A 17813-nucleotide genomic window follows, 5' to 3' on the forward strand; every position below is an offset into this window, starting at 1 on the left:
ATTCTCACAGGAACAAGTCACCGCTTTGTCATGACCGTTCCTCAATTTTTAGCATTTTAAGACCATAAAACTGAAATTCTGCCTGATTCCTAAATTCTCGGGTGCTTGCATGAATGTTTGCAAACTATTTAATTGAGCTATTTGGAAAGGCCAGAGTACCAAATGAACATTCACAATTTATTTTTTCCATAGCACCAAAATAGAGTTCATGTTTCCACTAAAGCAGCCAATAAGAATGAAAGTCAGACGGTTGTTACAACGTATAATTACAACTATTAATTAATGAAGCGATAATTGTTGTTTAACTACTATTAATAAATTATTAACACAATAATTCAGAGCTATATACAGCCCATTTGATCTCCTCAACCATCTCTGTATACTAGCAATATGACATCACCTTGTGGCATATTCCATTCATGATCATTGAGGTAAGTTTTGTTGATCCATAATTTTCTTTTTCATACCTTTTAATTTATTTTTAAAAAAATAATTCAAGAAATTATTCATCCCTGGAACCTAATAAATATATCTTGCTAGAGTATGTGAATTTGAGGAATTAGAGAGAAGGGGCTTTTCTTTTCTCCTTCAAACCTTCTTCCATTTATATGTTAATCTTTTCCGATAAGAGTTGCTCCTTTGTTGCTGCTTGACTTAGTCAAGGATCTATCGGAAACATGCTTTTTACTTGCACAATGTAGGGTAAGCTCTGCGTACCTTCTACGCTCCGCAGACTCTACTTGTGAGCATATACTGGATTTGTTGTTATTTTCCTATAAGAGTAGGTTAGTTTTTTCTTCTACTGCAACTTTTATTTAATTATCTATTTTGTTCATCTTATCATTTCTGTGATAATCTCTTTTGGTCCTTTTAAGGATTGGATCAGAAGTTGGAGTTACAAAAAAGGCGAAAGAAGACTAAAAAACATTAGCTAGCTTGATTTATGGTAAGACTTAGCTGAACTTGTGTTAACTTTTCTTTGTTTGCAAATCTATAAGTTGGTTTCACTTGTTATCTCTAAATCAAGTTCCTCATGAATTGCTAGGACAACTACATGAATCCATTTACTTTTACATTGATAAGAATTACTAATATTAAATGTGAATCCAATTCAATATGAGAATATACCAAACCAATTAAGTTGGTTTTTTATCGATTCGATTGTTGTCGGTTTTTGTCTGTTTTTTGATTTTTTCGGTTTTTTATCGAGTTTTTTCTTAAATATGAGACATACACTACCAAACACATATTCCAGTGACTATATTTTCAACGTAACATTATCAAACCAATTGCTCTTTGAGAAATCTATCATTTACCAAGATATATTGATGATAATTCAAATTGTGATGAATAATTTACGTATTCAGTTAAAAATCGATTATTTTAAACTTGCAATAAATTCTTGGACTTAGCAAAAGAAAACTACCAATCAAACTAGAATGTAAAGGCAAAGAACTAAATTATTAAAATAAAGAACTATATTAAAAATACAAAAGACTAATATGCACCATAAAATATTATAAACTTTGTATAAAAATATACATATATATAGGTGTAATAAAAAATTTAAATGACTATTTCTATAGTCGGTTTGGTTCGATTTTTTCAACTATTTCTTATTAAAACCAAAATCAAATCAAATTTTATCCATTTTTAAAATTCAAAACCAAAATCAAACCAAACCAAACCTAAAAAATATCGGGTTTTTTGGTTGGTTTTGTTCGGTTTTGGGTCTGTACGGTTTTTTGGGCTTTTATGAACGCCCTAATTGTTTGGATTATTTTTAGTTTTTTTCCCTCTTAACATTTAATTTGTAATTCAGTTTTTGATTCATTTTGCTTTCTAGATTCTTTTCTTGAAAATTATAAGGCTAATTCATGCTGATGGACTTTCACTTCTCTATTTCATTTACAATTTAAAGAGACGAATTGATCCTACAAAGAGCTTTTGTGTTTTATTTACTGATTTATTTTTGTTATTGATCTCTTATGAAAATGGTCATATAACTAAAATTATATTTTTAATGGACCATAAAACCTATTCCCGTTCTTTCCATGTATGGCATAAACTCTTTCATTTAGATTCTTTTATAAATTTATTTTAAGTAATAAAATATAAAATTAAATGTAATCAGATGGAAGAACACAAAGAAAAATTTATATCTTGATGATCAAATACTTTTACTACTAAAAAGCAACCATTTCTTGTGACTTGTGAGTTGACAAATTTATTTTGATGCCCCTTTTTCTCAACTTTGGTACATAGATATTTTTTTTTCGGTTTCCCACCCAGTGTTCGGTACCCGCATTGGGGTACGTAGATGTTTTGGTTTGTCCCCTAGATCTACTCTTTGTAGTTTTCTAATTCTTAATAAATTTCAATCTGAAAAAAAAACTATGTCGATAGTCTAAAAAAAATGTGTATGGATACTCTTAACCGAGTGAGGTCTTTTGGAGAAAATCATGCAAACTTAGCCCAAAACAGACAATATCACGTCATGCTAAGATTATCTTCAAGTTAATTAGCCTAATAGAGCCGAGGGTCTTTCGGAAACAGCCTCTATACTCCTTCGGAGTAGGGATAAGATCTGCGTACACACTACCTTCCCCAGACTCCACTAGTAAAATTTTACTTAGTTGTTGTTGATTAGTCCAATAACTAATATCAGAGCCTAAGGAGCAAGTTTGGCAATGACGAAGTGATAGACGTAGGGCTCGATTTACTTCCCCTTGCGAGCGTATAATAAAAGCGCTTTTAGGAAATTGCTTGCAAGCTGTTTGTTTGATTGCAAGCCTTTTCATCAAGAAGTTTGTAGAAAACCTATTTTATTATAACTCTATGAAAGTTCTCTACAATTTTTTTATTTCATCCACACATAAAATAAGCTATTAATACCCATATTTATAATAGTATGAAATCTATTTTAACTAGAAACAGGAAAGTCTATTCCTATATTTATTCTAACTGCAAATCCTATTTAGACATGAATTAAATAAACCAAATTCTAAATAACTAAGGTTCCGTACTACAATTTTGAATTAGTTTTCCAATAAAGTTGTTTGCAAATTATTTAATTGAGCTACTTACAAAGGCCAGATTATCAAATGGACAAAAGTCAGACGGCTGTTACAACCAGGGGCGGAGCTAGAGTGTAGCTACTGAGTTCGGCCGAATCCAATAGCTTTGGTTCGAACCCTGTATTTATCTTAAAAAATCCATTGAATATGTATAAATTATTAATTTAGAACTCAGTAGATTAAAAAGATTAGAATTACGAACCCATAAGCTTGAAATCCTGGTTCCGCCTATGGTTACAACGTATAATCACCATTATTAATTAATGAGCCGATAATTGTTGTTTAACTAATATTAATAAATAATTAACACAATAATTCAGAGCTCTATACAGCCCACTTGATCTCCTCAACCATCTCAGTGTACTAGAAAACAAAGGGGCTCTTCTTTTCTCCTTCAAACCTTCTTCCATTTATATGTTAAATCATTTCCGATAGGAGTTGGTTAGTTTTTTCTTCTACTGCAACTTCTATTTAATTATTATCTATTTTGTTCATTTAATCATTTCTGTGATAATCTCTTTTGCTCCTTTTTAGGATTTGGATCAGAAGTTGTAGATACAAAAAAGGCCAAAGAAGACAAAAGCACGCTAGCTAGCTTGATTTATGGTAAGACTTGAGCTTAACTAACTTGTGTTAATTTTTCTTTGTTTGCAAATCTCTAAGTTGGTTTTACTTGATAAGAATTACTACTATTAAATGTTAATCCAACTGATATATGTATATCGGAAAAGGGTCAAAACTGCCCTTAGCCTATTCGATTTGGTAAAAAATGCCCCTCCCCACCTATTAAGCCAAAAGTGCCCCTATTGTTATCTTAGCGGCTCACTTATGCCTAGGGTTGTTCACGGTTTCACGGAAAATCGATCCAAACCGAAATTCGAACCAAACCGATTAAGTAAATCGATATTTTTCTTGATTTGGATTGGTTTGGATTTTTAATTTTAAACACCGATAATATTTGATTTGGTTTTAGTTCTATTATAAAAAACCGAAAAATAAACGGAACCAAACCGATAAATTATATATAAAATTTAATAATTATTTATATAAAGTATAATAACTTTTTGTAAATAATATTAAATATATTTATGCATTTCAATTATTATTTTAAATTTTGCTTTATCCTATTTATATCTTAAAAGATTGTATAAGCTAAAACAATAGGAATTAGCCAATTATTTTTTCCCTACGAGACTTTAATTCTCTAATCATACGCACAACTCTTGTCTGCTTTTAGTTTGTTATTTTGTTCATTCTTTTCATATAAACAGGTAAATGAACTTTCAGTTCTGAAAGAAATATATTAAAGCATAAATTTAGCATATTATTTTCAGATTGTTGGCTAGTGTTGTTTTACTATTATCGACTTATCATTAGCTTGCAAAGAACGAAAAAACCGAACCAAACCAAGAACAACCAAATTGATAGTTTGTATTTAGTTTAGTTTGGTTTTGGTTTTAAATTTTAAAAACCGATTAAATTGGTTTGGTTTTGGTTTTAATCAAAAACCGACCAAACCGAGCCGTGAACACCCTACTTATGCCCTTATTAACTAACAGACTTATTTGGAAAATATTTTTAATAAATATCCATGTATCACCATCCCATTGATCTAATTTTAAATCTATACCAACTTTTTTTTATAAAACAGTACCCATTATGGTTTCTTCACAGTCGCCCGAAAAAAGGACATGCCCCATCGGCCAACTCTCCCTTTCTTCTCCAATCTCCATGAAATTGAATCAGAGGAGGAGATAATGAATTTTTTTCTCATACTCATTTTATACCCATTTGATTTCATTTAATGAATTACTTCCTAAGTCAAGATCCCGAATTTTATTCTCATACCCATTTTATTTCATTCCTAAAGTCAACATTTTCTTACATAAATTATTACTTTTCTGGTTGTTGTAGTGGCGCAAATTCGTCCATTGCAGAATCTAAAAGATGAAGAAGAAGTTACATTATTTTTTAAAATCGAATTTGGATTAATAGGGTTTAAAATCGACACGGATCAATCGAATCCTAGATTTATGGTGGTTTTTTCTTTTTAATTTAGCAAAGGTTTATATTTAGGCTAATAGAATGGTAACACATGGATAATCATGAAATTTTTCTATTTTTTTTAAGATAAGCCCGTTAGTAATAAGAGCATAATTGAGCCACTAAGATAACAGTAGGGGTATTTTGGCTCAATAGGTGGATGAAGGTAATTTTGGTATCAAATCGAATAGTCTGGGGCAGTTATATATATATAGAGAGAGAGAGAGAGAGCGAGTATATGTAAAAGAATAATATTGAAATATAAGGGATATATTTGTCCACCTGTAAATTAAATTAGGGAAAATAGTCATATTTGCTCTTGTACTTTGAGACATTGTTTATATATATATCCTTCTTCGAGTTATCGAATTTAAATGTCCTCACTCTTATACTTTGAATCACAAATTCCCCTCACAAATACCCCTCCCCCTAACGAACATATGCAAAACATGGCGCTCGAGTGAATAATATACAAAAATAGGACTCAATTATGAATTTTGGGCGTTGAGTATGGCCGGGGGTGTAAGCCCGGGTGGTTGAAGCGTGTAAGTCGATCACGAGACAAGAGCCTAGCAATTTACTCGATAAATGAACAACATATGTTAGCATATAAACTTTTTTCCCTTAACCATAATTAATTAATATATATTTTCACTGTATTAAATCACTTAATCATGGTTTAAAACTTTTTTGGATGGTTGTTACCTATTGTATTGTATTGTATTATTACTTTAAATATAATATTTGTTTTGATTGTCACTTAAATTTTATTGTATCGTATCATTAAATCCATCGTTACGTAACGACGAAAAATGCCACTTCATGGAACGAAGGATTTGGTGGTGGCGTCGTTTCCTTGCTTTTTTTTTTCTTTCATCTTGTGTCCCTTATTATTAAATAATCATATTAGTTTTATCCTTTGCTCTACTTTTCTATATAGCAAATTCAACTCCATATCCTATTTTTTCTTAGTAATGTTGCAAGTTTTTCTTCATATTGTTAGTGCTTGATATAAACGACAGCAAATGATACAATCTATCCAAACGTTGTATTCATTAAATAATACAATATAATACAGTACAATACAATACGATACATTATAAAACGACATGTAACAACAATTTAAACAAGCTGTTAGTGAAGATTGATATAACATAAGTTGGGTGAACTTGCAGGAATTTCTACTCTATTTAGGAAAGATGGCTCATAGCGACATTGAGGATGTGTTAGATCACTTAAGAAGGATTAAGAGTAGAGGTGATTTGAATGTTGTCAAGATTGAAACACTTGAAATGGAGCTAAGATTTTTGAGAACCTTTTTAAAGCATCCTCATGCTCTTTTGCCTGATTCCTTAGTCAAAATCACAAAGAAGGCTCAATCGATTGTGGAAATGCTTAACTCGGTTTTTGGTGGAATTTCAGATGAATACAAAACTAACCTTAATGTGGAAAGGATAGTAACACAGTTGCTGGTATTCATTGATTGTATTACCAAATTAAGTTACAGTTATGAGATGAATGATTTCTCATTCTATCTGTCGGAATATATGGATTGCCTCGACAAGAATCTAAACGATGCACTGAGGTACTTTTTCTCGTCTGACACTTTTTTCAGTAAAGAAGTCAGAATTCTTCAGAAGACAGACAGATATTTCAAGCAATTGAAATGCATTCAAAAGAGAATGAAGTTTCTGATATACTTATATGATACTGAGATTAATGGCTACATTGAGCATGAGAAGCAAAAAGGTTTGAGCATCCGAATGTAAATCATGGCTAAAAACGTCGGACAATTCTGTCTTGCACTTTGGATTAATAAGGATAGATATGATACATCTGATATCGAGAGTAGACCTCCTTTTTTACTATGCCTGGTTGTGCTAGTGGAGCTTGAAATGAAGAAGCTTTTTCTCTCTGAAGTAAAGGCTTCAAAGTTTATTCGATCAATAACGTTTAAGGACAAGAAACTACCAAAAGAATTTTCATATAATCTCCAATGTCTGCTGGTGTATCTCAAAAACAAAAAGCTTGAGAACTTTCCTAACAATGTCTCTGCTCAAGATATTGATGTGGCAATAGAGTTCTTGTTGGGTTTTCTTGCTGATGCGTCGAAACATCTTATTAGTGGTAGGATTTTGAATGAGATCTTGGAAAAGGTGGGATCTCTTGTGGGTGATGTTATGTGTGTTATTCAAAAGCTTCATCCTATCTCTATAGCCAAAGGTGACTCTAGCGATATAAATCTTTGCCCGAGACAGATATTGGAGAAAACTGAAAATCTAAAGGCGCAAGTGGAGAAGTACTACAAATCCTTTAAATTTACTCCATCGCAGTTTCCCACAGTTGGTGGATTGAGCTTTCTGGATTCTCTTTTAAGGAAATTGAATGAGATGTTGAAAAATGTAACATGTTCAGATTTCATGTTGAAGCCTCATATTGTCATTTTAGAGAAAGAGCTCTCATCTCTAACATCCCTTTTCAGAGATGTTGCGGAAGTGCACCATAAACATGAAATTCTTAAAGATTTTCAGAGGCGTACGATCAATTTGGCATATGAAGCTGAGATTGCCATTGACTCTATTCTTTCTCAATATAATGCTCTTTGGCATTCTTTTTGCTCACTTCCTTCAATCATAGAAGAGGTCAAGCATATTCGTACGGAGGTGACCAAGATGTGGTCGGAGAACATTGATCTTAGGCCCTGCACTGTGGTTGAGCCATCTAAACATCTATCAATTCAACATAGCAATCCTATGAATGATGAGGAGATAGTTGGTTTTGAGAATGACATGAAAAGAATAATTCGGCATCTAATTCAAGGAACAAATGGCCTAGATGTCATCCCAATTGTTGGGATGGGGGGACAAGGTAAAACAACTTGTGCTAGAAAGTTGTATAATGACGACATCATTGTTTCTCATTTTGATGTTCGAGCATGGTGCATCATTTCCCAAACATATAACCGGAGTGAGCTATTACAAGAGCTTCTCAGACAAGTTACCAATTACAAGGATGAGGGAGATAAGGATGACGTCCTTGCAGACAAGTTAAGGAAATGCTTAATGGGGAAGAGATATCTCATTGTCTTGGATGATATGTGGGATTTTATGGCATGGGATGAGTTAAGATTATCTTTTCCAAATGCTGAAAATGGAAGCAGAATGATAGTTACAACTCGACTTGAGAAAGTGGGTGATTATGTCATGCACAATATTGATCCTTATTTCCTTCCATTCCTCACACCAGAAGAGAGTTGTCAGTTGTTGCAGAAAAAAGTGTTTGAAAATGAAGGTTGCCCGCCTGAACTAGAAGATGCGAGTCTAGCAGTTGCAGAAAGATGCAAAGGATTGCCTCTAGTGATTGTCTTGGTATCTGGAATTATCAAAAAAAGGAAAATGGAAGAATATTGGTGGCATGAGGTTAAAAATTCTCTATTTTCCTATCTTGGTGATTCTGAAGAATATAGTCTTTCGACTATGCAGTTGAGTTATGATAACTTACCTGATCATTTAAAACCTTACCTTCTTTACATGGGGATGTTTCCCGAGGATGCAAGAATTCCAGTGTCTAAATTGATAAGTTTATGGATCGCGGAAGGCTTCGTGCAGAACGTTGAATCTGGGAGATTAACGGAAGAGGCAGCTGAAGCTTACTTGACGGATCTCATTAGCAGTAATGTGGTAATGGTTTCAAGGAGAAGATATAACGGTAAAGTCAAATACTGCCAGATTCATGATATAGTGCTTCACTTTTGCTTGGAGAAGAGTAGAAAAGAAAAGATAATGTTGGCAGTGAAGGGGCATTATAGCCACTTTCAACCTTCTGATTGGAAGGAAAGTCGAGTGAGATTCAGTTTCAGTAATGAGCTTTCTGAGATTGCATCGCTGGGCTCCAAAACACGAAAGCCTTTCCACCAGCACTTAAGGTCAGTAATAACGACGAATGACAAAGGTGAATTTACTAAATGGAATCCCTTCCATCAGGTTAGTAAATTGAGACTTCTTAAAGTCTTGGATTTGAGTTCCTATGGAGCGTATTATTTGTCGTTAGCTACATTTAATCCACTAATTCACCTGAAGTACCTTGCAGTTTCCACACTAGAATTCTTTTTCCATCCAAAATCACATCTGCCCCATCTAGAAACTTTAATTGTCAAGTCCAATATTCATTATTCTGAAACTTTATTGTTACCAGCTATCTTTTGGAAAATGGAAAAGTTAAGGCATGTTGAGGTTGTTAATTTGGATAAAGATAAGCATTGGATCTTTGAAGATTCCTCTAAATTGGAAAATTTGAGGATATTAAGGAAATTTGCAATTGATAGTCATGATGCTGGTAGTGTAGATGTCTTATTACGGAGGTGTCCTAATCTTCAAGAACTTGTGATCGAATTTCGGGGTGATGAAGAATACTCTGCAGTGATTTGTCCCAACTTTGAGAGTCTTACCCAGCTTCAATCACTTCGCCTTACCATTAACGAGGACTTAGCTTTATTCAAGTTACATTTGCCTTTAAATTTAAAGAAGTTGGTACTGCAGGGGGATCATATTGAAAGGGCCATTTCCTTCATCGCGATACTGCCAAGTCTAGAGTATCTCCAATTAAGGTATCTGAATTTTGATCAACACGATGAGTGGTGCCTTGGAACTGGTGTTAAGTTCCGTAAACTTAAGCTCTTGAAACTGACTACATTATATATCTCAAGGTGGGAAGCCTCAGAGGAATCTTTTCCCTTGCTTGAAACACTTGTTATAAAAGGGTGTTACCATCTCGAGGAGATCCCCCTTAGCTTTGCAGATATTCTAACACTGAAACAGATTAAGTTGATTCGGTGCAACAAAGAATCTCTCGAAGCTTCAGCTGTGAGAATTAAGGAAGAAGTTGAAGATACTGAAGGATGCAACCGTATTGACCTCATTATTGAAGTAAGTATAAACAAACTCTTATACGTGCGGTTTTTTGAGTATCTACATGCTCTAATGTGCAACAATATTTTTTAATACAGAAATATTAGGGCTGTCTCCAGCAGCTGTGAGTCAAGACCTTGTCATGAAAACATGGTATTGTTTTAAGTTTTTTTCTTTTTTTTTGTACCTTCTTTTCGTTATACTGATTAGATGCTTGCTTTCTTTTAACTGCTCCATATTGATCTCAAACTGACGACGGTGTGTTTTTATTTGGAAATTGCTAAGATAATTGCAGCAAAAGCGCAGACAGAGTTGATCGAGTTCTTTCTTAGCAAATTGTTGTTGTCATGTCATGCTCACATGCTGGAATCTCTTATGAAGCTAGCAGAAACGCCTATCCTCTTATATTGCAACATTTTACTGATTGCTAAGGTTGTCTTTTGATTGATCAACATAGACTCATGCTTACTGTGAAGAATTTTGTCATGTTCATCTTTTTCTGTATGTTTCATGTGGTCTTTCACTGTGATATCTTGAGGCCCTATATAAACATCATGCCTTTCTTATGTAGTAATATGTTAAGTATGCGAACAAAGTCCCCATGTTGATAGTTGAAAAGATTGGAAGTCTAAATATAAGGTGTAGATATCTCTTAATCGTGTGAGGCCTTTCGTGCGGGCTTGGCCCAAAGCGGACAATACCATACCGTGTTAAAAGTGTATTTGGGCCGTTTTAGCCCAACATAATATAATTTTAGAACCAGTCAAAGCGACGTTTCATTTTTGTTTTTTATAAGTACACTCCCAATCATCAACCAAAACATTTTAAATTGAGCAGCATGTTGTACAATAGCTCTATTTTCTGGTTATTACGTTGCTGGTGTTATCTTTCTGGATTCCTTTGCTGTTATTGCTACACTGTCTCGTTCCATCTTCTTGAGCTGAGAGTCTATTGGAAACAGTCTCTCTACTCACACTACCCTCCCCAAAATAACAATGCGAATAGAACAGCAACAACAACAACAACAACAACAACAAATCCAGTGTAATTCCGCATAGTAGGGTCTGGGGAGGGTACGCAAACCTTACCCTTATCTTGTGAAGGTAGAGAGGTTGTTTCGGAAAGACCCCGGCTCAAAGAAAAAAAAAATAAGAAGCAGAAATAACGAGGGATTGGGTTGTTACAGGTTCTTGAGCAAGACGATTTGTAAGTAAAATATCCCATTACGCTTGGAATATTCACTCTCAAATACTTTTGGGACTACTGCTATTTTTACTCATTGGTGCCAAGAAACTTCAGCAGACCTTTGAGATAAATGCAAACAAACATTGTGGAATAACTATACAAAACACCTCCGCAAAATTAAACTGGTCGGAGATTGTCTCAAAATATATTTACTGTTTCACTTTCAATTTAGTTTTTGATTGCGGTTGCTTTTAATAGTCATATCCTTCGATGTAAAAGAGAAAAACAAAAGTTCTACATATCACATTGATGGTCTCCATTATTGCCCAAAGGTTTCCTTTAGTGGCACATTTTTTTAGTATATTCTAAAAAGGTATTACTATTATATTTAAGAATAATTTAATAATATAAATAACTTTGGACCAAACTTTATTCACATTCCTTTATAAGTTTTAGGATATCTTCAAGATAATTATTCTTCCACTGAACCTAACATATATCTTCCTCCTTCCGAGCTTCTTCATTAGGTAGTTTTCTCCTGCAGCAACTTTTACTTTTTACAGGTATTTCAATAAACTTTTTCTAACAACACTTGAAATACTATATATACATGTCGAAAATTCTGGGCCATATATTTGGTTAAATTTGAAAATTTTCATCATTATTTGTTGATATGATCATTTCTGTGATTTCTTTTATTTATTCCTGAATCTTATAATTTTAATGTTCATCTCTTGTGCTTCCTCTTAGGATATTATTGTATCAGAAATTGGAGTTACAAAAGAAGACGAAAGAAGCCAAAATCGCGCTTGATTGATTGTAAGACTCGAACTGAACTTGTGTTAACTTATCTTCTTTTCCAAATCTCTACACTACTAAAAAAAAGGAATTAGGGACGGACAAATTCTGTAGTTAAATAGAAAAATTCATCAGTAATCCTATTTAGCGACGGATTATAAAAAACTATGTTAGCTATGAGCGATTTAGCGATAGATTAGCAATGAAGTTCCTAGTTAATTTCAATTTTTTTAGTAGTGCTAAATTGGTTTCATTTGCAATCTACAAGTCTAGTTCTTATATTGTTAGAAGAGCTACATGAATCCATTTAGCTTTTGTCTTATTAACTACTACTCACTCCATCCCAATTTATGTGATAGTGTTTGACTAATCATAGAGTTTAAGAAACAAACTTTTGAAACTTATGATTTAAAATAAAACTTAGATATTTATGTGGCTATAAATCATCTTGTTACTAGTTACTTACCTTCTTGGAGCAACGGTCATGTTGTTTCCTTGTGACCTATAGGTGACGGGTTCGAGTCGTAGACATCAGGGTAGGCTGCCTACATCACACCTCATTGAGTGCGGCCCTTCCCCAGATCCTGCGTGCATGCGGGATGTTTTTGTGCATCGCGTTGCCCTTTTTTTTGCTAGTTACTTACCTCAAAAAAAATATATGAAAGAAGGGAAGTTCGTATAATATATTTGATATCGCAAAAGAGATATACGCAATATGTCAAAACCTAAGGGATGTTTGTGAAATTTTCATAATAAAAAATGTGCAGAATGTGTACAATCTTTCACAAGCATTATAGCTTATGATAGTAGGATTAAAAGACATTAATAAAATTTCCTTCTTATTTAATATTAATATGACAAGAGTTTGGTAAACTTGCAGGGATTTTCTACTTTTTAATTTATCTACGGAAGATGGTGCATAACGACATTGAGGATATGTTAGATCACTTGAGAAGGATTAAGAGTCGAGGTGATATGAATGTTGTCAAGATTGAGACACTTGAAATGGAGCTAAGATTTTTGAGAACCTTTATCAAGTACCCTCATGCTCTTTTGCCTGATTCTTTAGTAGAAATCAGAAAGAAGGCCAAATTGATTGTGGAAATGCTTCACTCGGTTTTTGGTGGAATTTCAGGTGAATACAAAACTAGTCTTAATGTGGAAAGGCTAGTATCAGAGTTGCAGGAATTCAGTGAAGATAGCGGTACCAGTTTAATATACAACGTTGAACTGAATGATTCGTATATGTTGGAATATATGGATTACCTTGACCAGAATCTAAATGATGCACCGAGGTACTTGGTTCGATCTGTCGCTTTTTTCGCGGAAAAAATCAATATCCTACAGAAGACAGATAGATACTTAAGGAAAGTCAAAGTCATTCAAAACAAAATAAGGTTTATAAGATACTTATATGGTGCAGAGATAAATGGTAATTATGTCGACCGTGAGAAGTTGGAAGGTATGCAGGCTCGGATACAGTTCATGGCTGACAATGTTCGACAGTTCTGTCTTGATCTTTGGGTGAAAGAGGATGGAGATGATACATCTAATATCGAGAGTGAGCCTCATTATCTATTATGCTTGGTTATGATATTGGAGATGGAAATGAAAAAGATTTTTCTCAGTGAACTAAAGGCGTCAAAGTTTACTCAATCAAGAACTTTCAAGGACAAGAAATTACCAAAAGGATTTTCATATCAACTCCACTGTCTTCTGGTGTATCTTAGAGATAAAAAGCTTGATAACTTTCCCCCTATTGTCTCTGCTCGAAACATTGATGTGGCAATAGAGTTCATGTTAGTTTTTCTCGGCGATATACCAAATCATGTTATTAATGGTAATAGGTTGAATGAACTCTTAGAAAAGGTTGGAGTTCTTGCCGGCGACATACTTTGTGTAATTCAAATGCAGCTTCTTTCAGGATCGACAATCAAAGATGATGCGAGCAAGATTGATCTTGGCACGATACAGATATTAGAGAAAATTGAAGATCTAAAGGCACAAGTGGAAGAGAGGTACTACAGATCCGTTATATACAGACCATCTCAGTTTCCGACAGTTGGTGGATTGAGCTTTCTGGATTCTCTCCTAAGGAAATTGAATGAGATGTTGAAATCTGAATCAGGTTTAGATTTCATGTTGAAGCCTTATATTGTCATTTTAGAGAAAGAGCTCTCATATCTAACATCTGTTTTCAGAAATGTTGCAAAGGTGCAGCATGAACATGAAATTCTTAAAGATCTTCAGAGGCGTACTATCAATTTGGCATATGAAGCTGAAGTTTCCATTGACTCTATACTTGCTCAGTGTAATGCTCTTTGGTATCTTTTTTGCTCACTTCCTGCAATCGTAAAAGAGATCAAGAATATTCGTGAGAAGGTGACTGAGATGAGGTTTAAGAACCTCCTTTCTCTTAAGCCCTGCTCTGTGATAGATCCATCTAAGCATCTGCCAATTCAACATAGCAATCTTAGGTATGATGAGGAGATAGTGGGCTTTGAGAATGACACAAAAAATATACTTCGGCTTCTGATTCGAGGAACAAATGAGCTAGATGTCATCCCAATTGTTGGGATGGGAGGACAAGGTAAAACTACGATTGCTAGAAAGGTGTATAATAATGACAACGTCATCTCTCATTTTGATGTTCAAGCATGGTGCATCATTTCCCAAATACATAACCGGAGAGAGCTGTTACAAGAGATTTTCAGTCAAGTTACCGGGTCCAAGTACAAGGTTGATGAGGTTGGCGAACTTGCTGACCTATTGAGGAAAAGCTTAGTGGGAAAGAGATACCTCATTGTCTTGGATGATATATGGGATGGTATGGCGTGGGATGACTTAAGATTGTCTTTCCCAGATGGTAGAAATGGAAGTAGAATAGTAGTGACAACTCGACTTGACAAAGTGGGTGAGGATGTCAAGCACCATAGTGATCCGTATTTCCTTCCATTCCTCACACCCGAAGAGAGTAGGGAATTGTTGCAGAAAAAAGTGTTTCAAAATGAAGCTTGCCCACCTGAACTAGACGATGTGAGTCTAGATGTTGCAAGAAGATGCAAAGGGCTGCCACTAGTGGTTGTCTTGGCATCTGGAATAATTAAAAAGAAGAAAACGGAAGAATTTTGGTGGCATGAGGTTAAAGATGCTCTATTTTCCTATCTTGATTGTGAGACTGAAGACTATAGTCGGGAAACTATGCAGTTAAGTTATGATAACTTACCCGATTATTTAAAGCCTTGCTTTCTTTACATGGGGATGTTTCCAGAGGACGCAAGAATTCGAGTGTCTAAATTGATAAGTTTATGGATCGCGGAGGGTTTCGTGCAGAACATTGAATCTGAGAGATTAATGGAAGAGACAGCTGAAGGTTACTTGATGGATCTCATTAGCAGTAACGTTGTAATGGTTTCAAAGAGAAGATATAACGGTAAAGTCAAATACTGCCAGCTTCATGATGTAGCGCTTCACTTTTGCTTGGAGAGGAGTAGACAAGAAACGTTTATGTTGGCAGTGAAGGAGCATTATAGAGACTTTCAAACTTCCATTTGGAAGGAAAGTCGAGTGAGCTTCAGTTTCAGTACTGAGCTTTCTGAGATTGCATTACTAGGCTCTAGAACGCGGAAGCCTTTCCACCAACATGTGAGATCACTTATGACCAATGGAACAGAATTCTTAGATTGGAATCCCTTCCGTCAGGTTAGTGAGTTGAGACTTCTTAAGGTCCTGAATTTGAGTTCTCATTTAGTGATTGCTTTGTCGTCAGCTACACTGAAACCACTAATTCACCTGAAGTACCTTGCAGTTTTCACATGTGAATTTGATTTTCATCCAGAATCACATTTTCCCCATCTAGAAACTTTAATTGTGAAGCGTTTTTCAGCGAGTATCATATCTTCAGTGTTACCGACTTTTTGGAAGATGGAAAAATTAAGGCTTGTTGAGATTACCAATGCTGTTTTTCATTTGGATAACGATAAGCACCGGATCTTTGAAGAATCCCCTAAATTGGTAAATTTGAGGACATTAAGGCGAGTTAAATTTCCAATTGGTGATACTGATAGAGTGGATATGTTATTACAGAGGTGTCCTAATCTTCAAAAACTTGACATCATTATTTCAGGCTGTAAAAATTCTTCAAGGATATGTCCCAGATTGGAGAATCTTACTCAGCTTCAAATACTGCGCCTTTCCTTTCACCCGTACCAAAGGATATCCAAGTTACACTTGCCTTCAAATATAAAGAAGCTGGTACTAAGCGGTACCCTTACAGAAAGTGCGATTTGTTTCATTGCGGGACTATCAAGTCTGGAGTATCTCCATTTAGTGGATTTTTATTATGAGTCGGAAGAGTGGTGCCTTGGAGATACGACGTTCCATAAACTTAAGTTCTTGAAACTGGAGGAATTATATGTCTCAAAGTGGGATGCCTCAGAGGAATCTTTTCCCCAGCTAGAAACACTTGTTATAAAACAGTGTGAATATCTCGAGGAGATCCCCCTTAGCTTTGCATATATTCAAACACTGAAACAGATTAAGTTGATATGGTGCAACAACAATAAATCTCTGGTGGCTTCAGCTGTGAGAATTAAGGAAGAAGTCGAAGAGAATGAAGCAACGGACCGTATTGACCTCATTATCAAAGTAAGTACAAACAAACTCCTATGTGTTGTTTTTGAGTATCTACGTGCGACTAATGTGATGTTATATGTTAAATACAGAAACATGAGGGCTATCTCTGGCAGTTGTGAGTCAAGTTCACAAAAACATGGTATTGTTTATAGTTTTTCTTCTTGTACCTTCTCTTTTTTTGATATCTTGATTTGATGCTTGCTTTCTCTTAATTGCTCCAGGTTGATCTCAAACTAACGACGGTGTGTTTTTGTTTGGGAATTGCTAAGATACCTGCAGCAAAAGCACAGACAGAGTTGATGGAGTTCTTTCTTAGCAAATTGTTGTAGTCATGTCATGCTCTCATGCTGGAATCTCTTATGAAGCTAGCAGAAACGCCTATCCTCTTATTTTGCGACACTTTACTGATTGCTAAGGTTGTCTTTTGATTGATCAATATAGACTTTGAATAATTTTGTCATGTTCCTCTTTTTCTGTATGTTTCATGTAGTTCTTCACTGTGATATCTTGATGCCCTCTGTAAACATCATGTATTTCTTATGAAGTAATATAATTTTAGAACCAGTCAAAGCACTGTTTCATTTTTTGTTTTTTATAGATTGGTGGTTGGGGTTTGGCGAGTGTAGTGTGTACGCAGACCTTACCCCTACCCGAGGGGGTTGAGGGGCTTAAGACGACAAAAAGAAACACTATATCAGTACCATCAACTGACATCTTTTATGCAGCACCTGTAAAATTCAATTGAGGATATAGGTGCAAAAGTTATTTTCTAGTTGAATATAAGTATACCTCCCAGTCGTCAACCAAAACATTTAAAATTGTGCAGCATGTTGTACAATAGCTGATTTGACAGTAGATTAAGAGGTTTCGATAGGCGCAGGGGCTTTGATTTAAGCTCTGATGCCTAGTACCAAATGATTTATAAGCAATATATATTTGATCTTATTCTCTTGGAACTGTTCTTCGTATATACCTGTGTGGTATAGAAGATTTAAGCTCCAAGGAAGTGTCAATCTGATGGAGGTTGCATCCCTTGCGATTCCCCTAGGAGTCACGACATAGAGCAAAGTGAAACAGGTAATTGTAAGGTGACTGTCACTGTTTGACATCAAGTATCTGATATCTTGCGCCAATCGATCACTTAGTGTTTCTAGGAAAACCTGGAATT

The 17813-nt window shown here is 34.8% G+C and overlaps 2 protein-coding genes across 4 annotated transcripts; both read left to right on the forward strand.

Moving 5' to 3' along the window:
* Nucleotides 1–317: 317 nt before the first annotated feature.
* LOC107829147 (putative late blight resistance protein homolog R1A-3) lies at nucleotides 318–10860 on the forward strand. The gene is made up of 6 exons (XM_075256909.1): nucleotides 318–431; nucleotides 876–946; nucleotides 3612–3683; nucleotides 6296–10045; nucleotides 10126–10180; nucleotides 10313–10860. Exons 4-5 carry the CDS (start codon nucleotides 6893–6895, stop codon nucleotides 10132–10134), a joined length of 3162 nt encoding a protein of 1053 aa, XP_075113010.1. The 5' UTR covers nucleotides 318–431; nucleotides 876–946; nucleotides 3612–3683; nucleotides 6296–6892; the 3' UTR covers nucleotides 10135–10180; nucleotides 10313–10860.
* Nucleotides 10861–11690: 830 nt separating this feature from the next.
* LOC107829148 (putative late blight resistance protein homolog R1A-3) lies at nucleotides 11691–17208 on the forward strand. Of its 3 annotated transcripts, none has more exons than XM_016656593.2 (5): nucleotides 11691–11775; nucleotides 11963–12031; nucleotides 12891–16657; nucleotides 16735–16784; nucleotides 16867–17208. In XM_016656593.2, the coding sequence occupies exons 3-4, from the start codon at nucleotides 12923–12925 to the stop codon at nucleotides 16762–16764; spliced, it is 3765 nt and encodes a 1254-aa protein (XP_016512079.1). In that variant the 5' UTR covers nucleotides 11691–11775; nucleotides 11963–12031; nucleotides 12891–12922; the 3' UTR covers nucleotides 16765–16784; nucleotides 16867–17208. The 3 variants fall into 3 exon arrangements, with proteins under 3 accessions (XP_016512079.1, XP_075113011.1, XP_016512082.1); XM_075256910.1 differs by having other exon boundaries at nucleotides 16915–17208; XM_016656596.2 differs by lacking the exons at nucleotides 11691–11775; nucleotides 11963–12031 and having other exon boundaries at nucleotides 12918–13047; nucleotides 13146–16657.
* The last annotated feature ends 605 nt before the right edge of the window (nucleotides 17209–17813 follow it).

The sequence above is a fragment of the Nicotiana tabacum genome, chromosome 7 (genome assembly GCF_000715075.1).
Source record: "Nicotiana tabacum cultivar K326 chromosome 7, ASM71507v2, whole genome shotgun sequence".
NCBI classification, from domain to species: Eukaryota; Viridiplantae; Streptophyta; class Magnoliopsida; order Solanales; family Solanaceae; genus Nicotiana; species Nicotiana tabacum.

Excerpts from the sequence above, each read along its gene's own strand:
- LOC107829147 (XM_075256909.1), top strand. The coding sequence starts at position 6,893 with ATGGCTAAAAACGTCGGACAATTCTGTCTTGCACTTTGGATTAATAAG.
- LOC107829148 (XM_016656593.2), top strand. The coding sequence starts at position 12,923 with ATGGTGCATAACGACATTGAGGATATGTTAGATCACTTGAGAAGGATT. Across the intron at positions 16,658-16,734 it reads GTATTGACCTCATTATCAAA|AAACATGAGGGCTATCTCTG; the intron begins GTAAGTACAAAC and ends TGTTAAATACAG.